At 36.8% G+C, this 15,264-nt stretch overlaps 1 protein-coding gene across 1 annotated transcript in view; it reads right to left on the reverse strand.

Annotated features, from left to right (window-relative positions):
* IL1RAPL1 (interleukin 1 receptor accessory protein like 1) overlaps positions 1-15,264 on the reverse strand; it is a 1,360,593-nt gene that overhangs the window by 642,671 nt on the left and 702,658 nt on the right. Inside the window, exon 3 of the mRNA XM_081794008.1 lies at positions 12,630-12,909. Within this exon, the coding sequence (XP_081650134.1) occupies positions 12,630-12,909 (280 nt within the window). The remainder of the gene's footprint in view (positions 1-12,629; positions 12,910-15,264) is intronic.

Genomic DNA, 15,264 nt, shown 5'->3' on the forward strand with positions numbered 1-15,264 from the left:
ATTTCTGTACACTAAAAACCAAAGAATGGAAAGCAAAATTAAGAAAACAATCCCATTTACAAATGCATCAAAAAGAATAAAATATATAGCACTAAATTTAACCAAGGAGGTAAAAGACCTATACACTGAAAACGGTAACACATTGATGAGAGAAAGTGAAGAAGACACAAATGGATATTCAGTGCTCATGGATTTGAGATATCATCTCATACCTGTTAGAATGGCTATTATCAAAACGACAAAAAATAATAAGTGTTGGTGAAGATGTGGAGAAAAGGGAAGGCTGAGGTACTGTTGGTGGGAATGCAAATTAGTGCAGCCACTATGGAAAATAGTATGGAGGTTCCTCAAAAAACTAAAAGTAGAACTACCCACGTGATCCAGCAATTCCACTTCTGAGTGTTTATCCAAAAAAATCCAAAAACACTAATTTGAAAAGATATATGAACCCCTAAGTTGAGTGCAGCATTATTCACCATAGCCAAGATATGGAAACAACCGAAGTGTCCATCGATAGATGAATGGGTAAAGAATTATGTGCTATCTATATAAAATGGGGTAATACTCAGCTATAGAAAAGAAAGTAATCTTGCCATTTGTAACAACATGGATGGACCTTGAGGGTATTATGCTAAGTGAAATAAGTCAGAAAAAGACAAATACAATACGATTTCATTTATATGTGGAATCTAAGAACTAAAACAAAGCAAAACTCTTAGGTACAGAGAAGAGACTGATGGTTATCAGAGGGGAAGAGATTGGGGAGGTGGTTAAAATGGGAGAAGGGGGTCATTTGATGGTGACACATGGTAACTAGACTTATTGTGGTGATCATATTGTATACAAAGATATAATCATTATGTTGCACACCTGAAATTAATGTCATATGTCAGTTTTCCCTCAATTTAAAAAGATAAGCTAATTGTGGAAAGGAGAATATATCTGAGCAAAATATGCACTTTAGTTAAGTTTTTAAGAACAGAATAACGAGTAGACCAAGAGAGAACCTAGAAAGTACCCTAGACCCTTTTCCTTATTTATTCAAATGCATGTGGGGAAGCAATGATGTTATAATTATACAAATGGGTTTACTAGTGGAATGGCTTAAAGTCCAGGCATTTTTATTTTCAAGACCCTAAGAATTTTTGGTGAAAAAGTTTAGGTTTGTATTGGAAAGACATTAAGATGTGCCTCTTGCTATCTCTTTTCCTTTTATTTGTTTCCCATAACAATATTCAATCAGTTTCTCAACACCCCATCAAGTATCATCTATGGTGTAATTTTAACTCCCAAAAGTTATCTTGAATATTTTTCTTTCCTTGTTATTTCCACCATTAATACTCTAACCTTAGTCCCCATCACTCATGCCTCAATTATTATAAAAACTCCTTGCCTGTTTTTCATGTTCCAGTGTCTCTAAACATTCAAACACTTGCTGCAAGGTAATTCAAGAGAAATGTTGTCATCTTTCTATTCCCGCTTGACACTTACGTGCCATTTAAGACATAGCATCTGTTTTACATTCTTTATGGTCATCCTTCTCACCATTGTGTACAAAAACCCATTTTCCAACAAAACTTACCTACTCACTCTATCAGGAATAGACTGTGTGTTTTTTCTTTGTTAATAACAGCAGCGGTTTTTGTTGCTGCCTTAACTATTTGCAGTTTATCTGGTATTTTCTAAAAAAGAGGTCAGCAAACTATAGCTGCATGCCAGATCCATCCTATCACCTGTTTTTGCAAAAAGTTTTATTGGAACACAGCCACGCCCATTTGTTTATATGTGCTGTCTACGGCTCTGTTTTGCTACAGCAGAGCTGAGTAGTTGCAATAAAGACTATATGACCTACAGAGCCTAAATTTTTTTACCAAATGGCCCTTTACAGAAAAAGCATACCAATTCCTGCTCTAGATCATTATTTAATTTCTCTTGTACCAGTCTTCATGAGACATTCCTAACAGAGAAAACTTCCTCTATTACACTTTCCCTAGCCATGTGTTTATTTTTCAAAGTACTGCTCAAATCACAGGTCTCTTATGAGCTCTTCTAAAAAAAATCAGTCCCTTTATTGTTTTTTTACCACATTCACTGAAATTATTGTTCATATTTTTTACTTGGGAACCATATACAAAATTAGACTTAGAAAAAGCCTTGAATAATCTTGGCTTCATATTCAACTTTTTCTCTTATCCTAAGCTTTGTTGATTAGTTGCTATTACCTTATTAGACCAATTTACTTTACCTTTACTTAGTGTACCAACATTAGCAGTTAGCTTTTCTTTGGGGAATATTTTTTACAAATAAAAAATAATGATTACAGTACAAAACCAAAACCACCAATGAAGTTCTGAGTTATCAGTGATCTGCATGCCTGGTGCATACTGTTTGCAATTTAAAAATTTCCTCATGATAATTACCAATTATATTATATCATGGACTTCCAGTAATGTTTGTAAAATATGATAAATGCACATGTTATATCCATGACTGTAAAGGGCTAATAGCGATCAATTTTAATTAAAAAGGAAAAAATAGAATACATTAGAACTCAAAATTAAATGGTATATGCCTAATTATTTTACAAATGTATCTTTTTAACTGGCCTACTTATTCCATATTAACTTGATACCTTTTTGAGAAAATTCGTAAGTCGCTATCTTCCCTGAAACATGACACCATTGATTTCAGAGTTCTCTTTCTCTCTTAGAAAACTTGAAAAGATAAGACAAAGCCTTTCTTAATCCAGGGATCTAAGAAACCACCCCACCATCACTCAGCAGCAATGATTTCATCTTCTTAATAAAAAAAGGGAAAGAAATGGCTGTTATGGTAAAGACTAGTATTTCCTGGATGGTTAAAAAAATCAGTAAATTGAATAGGCAATTCACCGAGCTCTTGGCTTTTACTTCCAAACACTGTGTTTGTTGTTTCTGAAAAGAAAGCACTCAGACAGATAGAAATCTGGCTAATTGTTGCCCTGTTCATAAACAGTTTGATCCTTTGGAGTACACTTTCATGTCTTAAACATGTAAAAAAGGATACACATAGGATTGGTTCTATGTGCATCTACAACTTCAGCATGATCTCCTCAAGCATTATCAGGATTATGTAACTGGAAAATCTCTTTGAAGCCTGGTATGCCAAGAAACGTATGTTCCCACCAAAAGAGTAGAGAAAGAGTGTGTGATGTTCAGTTCTAAAATTTCAATCTATCATCCGTAAGAGATTCTTTATCCAGACTTGAAACCTTATTTTAAGGATTTTTAGCCGTATTGGATTTTTTTTTTAAAGAACTAGCTTATGGAGGTTTGATTGCATTTTTTATAACCTATAAATTACAGCTGATATTCTCAAGGGTATGCTCTGGTTCCAATTAAGAGAGGTAGTTTAACAATTAGGAAACCAAGATTGTAAAACTACTTCAGGTCCTTAGAACACATATACATATGATCATTAAAATTTCTGGGTAGGATATAAAACATTTATATGGACTCTGATTGCCCTGAACAAATTATAAAGACTCCTTGGGGGTGTAAATGTTTAGGACTTTCTAAAATGATGATGACATTATTTATCCTTTGATCCAAGAATGACTTCATTTTTAAACAATAATCACATAAAATAACTATTAAAATTATACTCTATCATACAGATTAAAATTAATGACTTAAATTATTTATACTATGGTATAGCAGTTACTTGTTATGGGTCTTTTAGGCTTAGCATATTACTTTCTACTTTCACCTGGTAAAAGGGAGGTTATATTACAGGGAAAGAATAAAATGAACTGTTGTACCAAAAATCATAATATAGGATAAACAGTTCAGAATTTGTTAGTTTCAGATAAGAGATGTCACAAAAAATAGAATTCTTTAATCCTCTCATGGAAAACTGTAGAAATCAGACAATGGTGCAATTTTGACTACAGCACTGTTTTCCACTAAGTATTCTAACAACACTAACCCCTAAGTGTGACATAACACAAATTATTTCAATCACTAACTTTTTCTGGTTGCCTTCTCTGTGACAAACACTAATTCAAATTGATTCTGAGGGGGAAAACATACCAGCGATAAGAAGTTTGGGATACAGTGCATTCTCTGTCACCAAGAGAAGGTAGCTAAGAAGGTCTATGAGACATACCCTAAGACTAACTAGGCAAAGGCGTGTCTACAAATGTTTAGCACATTGTCTTCCAGCACTCTGACTAGAACACCAACGGAGAAAGGCATTTGTCTTAAAGATATTTGTAGGTATGGCTACTGCTTAATGGAGTGGATTACAATAAAAGGCTCATAGCATTTTAAGGAACCATACTAGTTTATACTAAAAGATACAGATAAAGTTCAAATTGAAAGAGGTCTCTGGACCCTTTACTGTCTGTGAAAAAGAAGAACACGAGCTCAAGAGCCACAGAAAACCTCTCCTACAAGCAGAACTGGGCCCTAATCAAGAAACTGGTGATATATGCCTACAACTGCTATGGGCCAATGACTTCTCTGTATCTCCCATTCTCCTGCCTCCATTTCAAATAGGACTATTTGGTTATTTTATCCCTCAATGACCACTGTATGTTGGGTGTGCAAGGGTTACATAAAATACCTTTGTAGCTCCCAGAGCTACGGATCTGGAGGACCCACTAAACTAGTTGCCCTCAGGGAACTAAGTATGAAGAACCTCTTTCACACACACAGTGATTTAGATAAGGCAATCTGGGGCTTGTAGCCTAACCCCTATGCCATAATAAGACTTTGAGGGTCTTAGGAATGGGTGAGTGTACATATGTACATATGTTTGTATCTACATAAGTACATATGTATGAGCATATGTAAAGGAGGCCAAAGGCAGACTGCTGGACTTTTATTCTGGTGGTCCCACCAGTGAATCACATACCTCATGGTGCTCAAGCACTTGTAAAGTCTCCTTGCATGTTAGCTCTAGAGTTGGTGACTAGGATGTTAGTAATCATGAGGCAGGCAGATGCCTGATCAGTGGTTATACCTTCTGAGTCACCACATAAAGAGTCTAGCTATCCTGGTGGTGACACAGTGGGAAAGACCACTTGAAGAAAGGGTGGGCCTGAGACTTCATGGAGAGACAGGCTTAGGCAACCCTCCATCCTAGTTCATTCCAGCTTCAAGGCAAAAACAGCAGAACCATGCATCCAGTAGGGTCCAGACCACCCTCCAAAATCACACACAAATTGAATGGTTGCCATTTTAAACCACTTAGTTTTTGGAGTCCCCCCTGTCCCCCCGCATTGCTAACTGCACCGATTGTCTATGGAGCAATTGGAGAAAGGTAATAAGAATGGTAAATATATACTGGATCTTCTTCAAAGAATAATTATGTATTATTCAGATAGGCAGTAAAAAAGTTATTTCAGATAAAGGGACAAAGAGTGGAAGAATAAGGAAAATTCATACTTTCATTTGCAAACTGCAAACAGGATGGTGAGAATATAGCACAAGGTGCCTACAGAGACAAACACCCAAGATGAGTCTGAATGAAAGGTTGAATGAAAGGTTGAAACTTGGCTTTTAAGGGACATGTATGCCAAGCAAAGTGTTTGGACATCATTTTGCTGAGCAATAGGGCCTATCAAAGACATTTATGTATAGAAATGAAATATCTCCATTGTAGACACTCCGTAGCAGTGTGGAGTAGTAACTAAAACAGAAAAAACATAGAGGCAGAGAAACCACTTAAAGCACATTGCATTCCTCTGGAGAGCTGAAAGTAGTATGCATAACAATAAATTCAAAAGACATTTTTAAGGTAGACCGGAGAGGTCCTGGTAACCACTTAAGGCATGGTGAGGAAGATTAAGAAAACAAAGGTAAGTGCTAATTTCCCAGCTAGAGATACTGGGAGGATGGTGATGGTATTTACAAAGAAAAGAAGGAAGAGGAAGCACCTTGAAGAGGAGATAGGTTCTTGAAGTAGGTGTTGAAATAAATTTTGGCACACTGCTGAATTCAATGTGTCTCACAGACAAACAAGAAGAAAGGACTATTAGGAAACTTCTAGTGCTTGTTAAAATTTTTGGAATCACTGAGTCATCCATAAATATGTTATAAGTGAAAATATTGAATAAATAAGATCAGGTACTATGATTCTCAAGCTGGCTACACAACAGAATCATCTGATACCTGGATTTAACTGATCTGGACTACTACATAGAAATTAATAGTTTTGTTTTTTTTTTTTTTTTAATTAAGAGCTTTTAAAAGCTCCCCAGTTAATTTCAATGAGCAGCCAAAGCTGAAAACAAATGATGTAGAAGGATAAAGGGAAGAAGGTGTAAACAAAACTCTGGTAAACACCAGCATTCAAGAAAATTCCAAAGGAAGAGGATCCTAAGGAAATTTACTGAGCTATCTATCAGAGAACTAAGAGCAGAAGTGATAAAAATCGGTGTTAAGGAAACCAAGCAAGGCCCCGAGGATCTGGCAAATTGAAGTTCCTTGGCCCTTGTAAGTGAAATTTTCATACCATAACAAAGAAGTCAAGCTGTCTTTTATCATCTACACTCAACTATTAAGCCCTTCCAATGAGTTTTTAGTTACTGTAATTTTCAGTTCCACAAATTCAATTTGGTTTTTTTTTTTTTCATTTCTTTGCTGAAGTTTTCAATTTTTTTCATCTGTTTCAAGAGTTTTTTTTAGTTACTTGCTGAAATATTTTTATGATGGTTCCTTGGAAATCCTTGTTGGATAATTCTAACATCTGATTCATCTCAGTGTTAGTAACTGTTTTCGTTTCTCATTCATGTTGCAATTTTCATGACTCATCGTAAGACCAGTGAGAGTTTTTTTTTATTATATTCTACACATTTTAGATATTATGAAAATTTGGATACTATTTAATCTTTTTTTAAAGCGGCAATCCTCCTGCTGAAATGTAAGATGAGGACTGAAAGCTTATGTATGTTCAGCTACTTCTTCAGCAGTGCTCATACCTTCCAGGTGAAAGTGTGTCAGTGATTCACAATGCCTGTTATCTCCAGTCGGGGAGTAAGCTCACTTCTCGCTGAATCCCACTGACAACACAGAAGGGATGATGGGAAAATGGACAGTAACTAACCCTATCTCTCACCACCTCAATCTGCCTTGTTTAAGGGAGAAACTTTCTTTCATCCCCACTGATACCACGAAAAAGGGATGAAGTCTAGCAGTGACTAGTCCTGCCTCACAATGCCGCATGGATTTCTCATTACTGCTGGATGGGGGTGGCACTCAGGTTGCCACTGGATCCCAATGACATTACCCTTGCAGCAATGTATAATTCTAGCCTAATTTCACTAGGCAAAAGATCAAAGATCAGCCCCCCACTCAGATGTCTGACCCTACTTCACCAGGGGGATCATATCACTGCTGCCTGCTACTGCCAGGCAGGGGATGGAAGAGGCCAACACCTTGGAAGGCCCTGCCAACATTCTCTGGTGGGGCAAGTGAAACAGGGTGGTCATGCCATTTCCTCAAGTCCTGAGGTCCCCAGACAATCCTTTTTTCCACCTTTCACAGACTTCCTATGCCTATTTGTTGTGTTATTTCCAGCCTTTTTAGTGGTAATGTGGAAGACTAGAAGGAACGGGGCTACTTCATCTGGGTGGAACTCCACTGTGCTCTATAATGTGATTGCAGTATCTGTAACTCCTGCATGCTTGTTTTCTCTGATGTAATCTACTACTGGAGGATAAAAACAATTTTTTTTACTGTTTGCAACCCTAGCATTAGCATATCAGTTAATGATCAATAGATGTGTGTTTTAGGGATGAATAAATGGATTTCTCCAAGTATATGTACCTTATGATAGATGCTTAACTTGTACTTTCAATGAGAAAAGTTATCTAGTCTCTAAAGAGAACATCAAGACTTAGGCAAAGATGATGGCTATTAAGGAGGGCACTTGTGTTGAGCACTGGGTGTTACATGTAGGTGGTGAACACTAAATTCTACTCCTGAAACCAATATTACACTATACGTTAACTAACTAGAATTTAAATTAAAAATTTGAAAAATAAAAGGAAAAAAAGACTTGTGCAAAGGAACTAGATACTGGATAGAACACATTACAGGTATGTCATTTGAAAAAAAAAACATTTTCAGAAAGGAATTACACAAAACCAATGACATTTCTAACATTACTAAAAATGTACATTTTCAAAATGAAATTAAAAAGATACTATCACTTACAAACGCACCAAAGAAAATGAAATACTTAGGTATAAATTTAACAAAATGTGTATAGAATTTGTATGCTGAAAACTACAAAACACTGGTGAAGAAATCAAAAGAAGCAATCCTAAATAAATGGAGAGATCTACTGAGTTCATAGATTGGGAGATTCTACATCATAAAGATAACAATTTTCCTCAAAGTGATTTATAGGTTTAATGCAATTCCTATCAATATTCCAGTCCTTTTTTTTTTTTTTTTTTTGTAGACATAGACCATCTTATACTAAAACTTATTTTGAAAGGGACGGGCCCTACAATAACTAGAACAATCTTGAAAAAGAAGGCTGCAGTAGGAGGAGTCACCCTACTTGATATTTAGTCCTACTAAATAGCTATACTAACCAAGACACAGAAGTACTGGCACAGGGCTAGACATACAGATCAAAGGTGTAGAAGAGAAATAAAAAAACAGGACCACACAAACATGCCTAACTGATTTGGAATAAATATCCAAAGACTAGTCCTTGGAGGAAGCATACCTTTTTCAACCAAAGGTGCCACAGCAACTGGACATCTATCCCAAAAGCTAAGCTTGACCTAAATAAACTTTACACTTTACACAAATGTTAACTCAAAATGGATCACAAGCAAATGTAAAACAATAGAATTTCTGGCAGAAACATTAATTGAAAAAATAATAGAAAACCTTCAGAAAGAGAGGCAAAGAGTTCTTCACTTCACAACTATGATCCATAAATGAAAAAAACAACAAATTGAACATTAAAATTCAAAACTTTTGCTCTGCAAAAGATCCTGTTAAGAGGATGAAAAGATAAACTACAGATTGACAGAAAATATTTGCAAACTACATTTCCAAAAAACGACTATTATCTAGAATATACAAAGAATTCTCAAAACTTAACAGTAAGAACACAAGTAATTCAATTAACGAATAGGCACAAGACCTAACAGACATTTCACTGAAGAGGAGAGATAGCAAATCAGCACTTGAAAATGTGTTAAACATCATTAGCCATTAGAGAAACCACAATGAGATATCACGATACACTGATGGTTACAATAAAAAAATAACGACAATACCAAATACTGCAAGGATGTGGAAAAACTGGATCACTCATATATTGCTGGTGGGGATGTAAAATGGTACTCTGGAAACTAGTTGGGCAGTTTCTGACATACCACACATGCAATGACCATCCAACCCAAATTCATTCTTGGGCATTTTTCAAAGAAAAATGACAACTTATGTTCACCAAAAAATGTACATGAATGTCCACAGAAGCTTTATTTTCAACAGCCCCAAACTGGAAACAACCCAGAAGTCTTTCAATGACTGAATAAACACTGTGGTAATGTTCCATGCCATGGAACAGTGCTCAGCAATAAACAGGAACATATTATAGATACATGCAACAACCCGGATAGATTTCAAAGGGATTATGCTGAGTGAGCAATCCAATTCCAGAAGGTTATATAATACATGATTCTATTTAATAACATTTTTGAATTAAAAAATAGATATGGAGAAAAGATTACTGGTTGTCAAGGGATTGGGAATAATGGGGGAGAAAGGTAGATGGGAAAACGGGGGGGGGGGCGGTCCTTGAAGTGATGGCAATGTTCTGTAACTTGACTGTTTCAATGTCAAAACTCTGATTATGAGACTGTAACTATAGTTGTGTAAAATGTTACCAGTGACATAAGATAAGAGATTCATAGGATCTCTTTATTTCTTGTAACTGAATATGAAACTTCAATTACTTCAAAAATACAAATTTTAGTAAAAAAAATAGGGTGCTAAACAACTTAGTACACTTCCATTTTGGGGAGGCATGAAAATACTCACATGTGCACTGATTAGCTCTGCTCATGAAACTGCCAATAGTGCACAACCAAAGAGGGGGGTTAAAAATTGGGGGTCAAGAGTATAAGAAAACTTAAGTTTTTTTTTAATAAAATAAGTTCATTCTAAAGGAAATGAAAGGAAATTGTTGTACAACTGTCCTTCATTTACTCTTTCACGTAAGATCAAAACAAAAATTTTGGAAGGAGAAAACTGAGGAAAAAGCCACAAAGCATGCAACAAAGAATTACGTGGCATTACTGTGTCCAGGATAGATACTAAGAGAAGGGAGTAGGAAAGCTCTTGCTTGTTATGCTGATGGTAACCTTAGGTGTTTCCATTATTTACACCATTTAACTGTACATATATAGGTGTAAATACAAATCAGCTGTACATGAAAAACCTTGTTGTTAAACCTTTTTCATTGATAAATACTCAGAACACTTATCAGAAAGACTACCATGTCTGAGTACAAGCTAACATTTTCAAACACCTAAAATTCCTTGCAAGTGGATTATTTAAAAAACCAATGGTGACAGTTTTGCTGCCTGACAGATAACAATGTGCCAAAATGTCAGCCTTGGGCTCCCCTCACGCCAACACCAAGCAATGCTATTTAAATTGCTGTTTATAAAGATTTTGAGTACTACTTTCCAAATTGAAGAGGGAGCCATATCAATGCTAGCTTCAAATCAATTGGAATATTTGAATCCCAATAACAAAAGTATCTTCTTTCTGCAGTTTATCACTTTCTCTAGAATACTGCTTACACATACAAAACTTTAAGGTGTTTGCCTTTTAGTTTCACCTTCCATATGGCAAATGTCACTATTTGTGCAACTTTTCAACCTTTCATTCGTTACTTCAACTGTAAATTCAGGGACATGTTAATGTAATTTCTCAGAGCACTGGGTCACATTATATATTTAAACACATCAAAGAAATGCAACTTCAGGGCTTTAAAAAGTCAGATTACTAATGTGAACGCATCATTATTTTCCCATCAACAATATATAATGAAATGAAATGTTAGACTGTGGACATCCAGCTCCGTTCTAATCTCAGATAAATGAGGACACACATTTGCCTATCTTGAAGAATCACCTCTACATGCATGAACAATCGGAAATAATGATTTATTTTAAAAAAGAAACAGAGTGAAGTTAAATCAAATCACTATTAGTTAAGTGAGCAAAGTCAGTCCACAAAGTACTCTTTAACGGCACTAGTATGGCAATAATTTACCAATGCCACTAGAAAATCTCTACTTCTAATAAGAGATATGTTTGACCATAAAAGGATTGGTAGACCCTAAGGGAAAGAACAAATGCCAAAGGAATGATGCATTTGTTTTTTTATAATCCACTCAACACTTTTCCCAAGCACAACTCCATTTGCATTCACTTATCTTTTCCAAAATGAACTTGAATCTATATGTTGTTAGGATCTAAAAAGACACATTTCTGTTTAACTTTTATGTGGCCTTGACCCATTTTAATGTCCTAACACACCCGCGGCCATGACTCAGCATAAAGGTAATTCTTCTAAGAGTAAGTGGGGGTGGAGGCAGGCATGATCCTCAAACAGAGTAGTGATAGCTGCAGATTAGAGTTTCAGAAGTGAAAGTCGAATTTGGATTTGAAAAGGACACTACGTGATTCTGAGCCTTCCTCCAAATTGAGAATCTATTGCATTAGATGTGGCTTTGTTTCTCTTAGCAAACCAAAATGCAAAAAAAGACAAAGATTTAAACACACCCTCTATATGCCTGTACCCTGCCTTGCCAATGCTCTTATAGTCTAATGACATCCACAATCATTCATGCAGGGTGTGATTCACAATCCATGAAGGGCTAAATGCTTGAACTGAGATTTTTAACTACTAATGTGTTACATGGATACTGTTTCAATGCATTATCATTAAGCAAACTACATATGTCTCTTCCATAAGGAGACAAAGACGTATGGATGTGCAATGAGTTTCTGTGTGGATAAAGGCACAGGCTTTGTTATTAACTTCCCTTTGGCCCTGAGGGACCCAGGAAATTTTTGTATTGACCCAGCACTTTTAGTTAACAAAATGATCTGGAAGACAGCCTTATTATTCCCTAACATGGCAATGCTGCCTTTGTCTTGCAGTGCACATACACACATTTACCTAAATCATCTTTACAGATGTGTGTGAACCAGAGGTATCTGTGCTCTATTTGTCTGTGAAGGGCAATAACAAAATGTTACAACCCATTTAGCAATAAACTATGCATCCTTTCTGCAAGTCTTTGCTTACATTTTATGTGCAACATTTCACCTCCTCTATAAATTTTATTTCATAGTCTTTAGTAATTTCTGGCAACATAAGTAGATACCCAGATGGTATCTCTTTTCTCCATAAGCCAGAAATAATGTCTCAATATAAATTCCAATCCCATCTTTTTATGATTTAGGTTCTAAATTTGAGAAAGCGGCAACACACACAAATATTGAGACAAAACCTTTAGGTGAAAGGGATAGCAGCAAAACTTTAGTATAAGAAAGCAGCCTATGATTTATTGATTCAGCAATAATAGGATTAAAAGAATACCTGATGACACAGGCGTAAAGACCACTGTCCTGCAGTAGTGTTGGCCGGAACCAAATGGAGTCTTCTTCCTTGCTCATTCTACTTCCATCAAAGGCTATTGGCTCTTCAAAGTCTCCAGGGCCAGAGCTTTTGTACCACATCAAACTGAGTCCAGCACTTTGGGCCAGGGAGTAATTTGCTCTGATATAACCATAAAAGAGGGCACATTTGATTCGAACAGGCTCTCCAACCAAAACTTGATATTTCTTGATATCGACAGACCAATCAGTGCATCCATCGGCTACAGTAAAAAGAGAAACAAAACAAAAACATTAGAGAAAAAAAGTGAAGCAATTAGTTCATTCATTCCCTGATTCATTCAGCAAATATTGACTGGGCATCTCTACTGACCGGATTCTACTCTAGGCACAGAGGATGCAGCAGTGGATACAACTCGGAAGGGCAGTGAAAAGTAATTTACCCAGCTAATAAGCAATATATTCATCACTGTGCTTCTGCTGCTATTTATTCTTAGTTTATATCAGTGCAATTGACTCTAAATCCATTTTTTTTGCCCGTTCTTTGAAACTGGATCTGGCCCTTTGAAATATTTCTCCTTTGCTAACTGGCACTACAGCTTTGTTAGTAGAGGGTTCTGGAGAGACAGTGTCAGAGGAAAGGGTTTTGCTCCTTGATTTCAGCGTGCTTCTGTGGCAGGTTCTTGAAGTGTGGGAGGCTTCCCCAGCACCTGGCTCCCACTTCTCCAGTATCCAGCTCCTGCAGTGCACAGTAGTCAGCAGGTTGGATATTGTTTAACAGAGCCTCAGCCAAGACACTGTCCCATGAACAGCTTTCCCAGGTACCTCAGAAGGTGAATCACTGACAAATCCCAGATGGCAAATTCTGCCATCATGGCACCTCAGTGATGTCTACCATTCAGTAAGCCATGTATTTTCCTAATAAGGTTCGGATCTCAGTTCTGAAGGTGGGAGGATGGAGGGCAGCTTTCCTTTGGATGTTCTCTCAGCCATAGGGGTAAAATGTCAGCCATCCCTCTAGTTTTTAGGGTTTTTCTTTTTTTTTTTTTCTTTTGCTATGGACTGAATGTTTATATCCTAAAATTCACATGTTGAAGACTTAATCCCCAACGTGATCATATTTGGAGGTACGGTCTTTGGGAGATAAGTATGTTTAGATGAGGTCATGAGGGCAGTGCCCTCATAAAGGGATCAGTGCTTTTATAAAGGACATCAGAGAGGTTCTCTCTCTCTCTCCGTCTGGCTCTCCCTTCCTTCTTCCCTCCGCTCCTTCCTCCATGGGATGGGGCTCACAGATAAGAGGCCATGTAGGCACACAGCAAGAGCATGGCCAACTATAAGCCAGAAAGAAGGCCCTCAGCAGGAATCAAGTCAGCCAGCACCTTGGTCTTACACTTCTCAGCCTCCATAACTGTGAGAAATAGGCTATGGTGATTTATTATGATAGACTGAGAAGACTAATACATCTTTCTTTCTTACTAGCTAGTCCTTCACTCCAGTGCCTTGTTACATTTAATACTTCCTTATATAAACTTTCCTTGTTAAATTTAGTGTGTGGTTTATCTCTTTGATTGGACACTCAATGACAAGATCATAAATAAACATTTTACAGGCAAATAAGGCAAAAAGAAATGCAACAAAAGTAGGTCAAGTTCTGGTACTGGTTTCACAGCCAGACACAGAGGCAGACAGTCACTTTGCTCTGCTGGACACATCAAGGGAAGCGTAAAGTAGAAACCATGGTGAAAAATGTGGCTGATAGGGGTGGGGGCTTGTTGGGTTTTCTAGGCTTCCTGGGAGCACCACCATCCAAATGCTAACTTGACACCAGTTTTTCATCACACACACACAAAACAACAGGTCCCCACAGAACAGGTACATCCCCACTATCATCATCATAGAGAAATAGTGAATTTCTTGCTTAAAGAGGACAGTTGTTGAATATTTAGTAAGTTAATCAATTTCACAGAACTCACCATATACAAATACTAAGCAAAATGGCAAGAAGCAAGAAAAGAGGGACCTCTAAGAGCAGTAACATCTGAATACTGCAAGAAGAATTTAACTTGCTACAGATTAAAGTGAGCGTAAACTGAAGGATCTGAGAATAGGATGAATAATGTAGGATTCAAGGGAAGGAAAATAAATCCAGATGAAAAGGACGGTGTACATTATTAGAGGAAAGAAGACACATCATCTATAGAGTTATCTACATTTCTTTTCTTAAAAGAATATGTAACAACTAATGAGCACTTAGCTATGGTTGAGTTCACAAATTTTCATTTACCCTTCACAAAAATATCTATTAAGGCTTTTGAACTAACTGTTCTCTCTACAGAGAGCTTTCTCACCAACTGCAAGACTTCCTTCCTTCCTTCCTCCTCCAAATATCACCTCCTTTTAGAAGTCTTTCGTAATTACCCTGTCTGAAACATGAGCTTCCTACCCTGATCACTTATTCCAGGTTCTGCTCCAATATTTTTCATAGGCCTTAATGGCCCGCTTTTTGTTTGCTTCAACTCCCTGGTAGAATGTAAGCCCATTGAGGTCAGGGACTTTGTCCTTTTAACTCATGTCCTTAGCCTCAGTGCCTGGAACAATATCTGCTAACAAGCTCA

This window comes from Panthera onca, chromosome X (assembly GCF_046562875.1).
Source record: "Panthera onca isolate mPanOnc1 chromosome X, mPanOnc1 haplotype 2, whole genome shotgun sequence".
Taxonomy (NCBI): Eukaryota; Metazoa; Chordata; class Mammalia; order Carnivora; family Felidae; genus Panthera; species Panthera onca.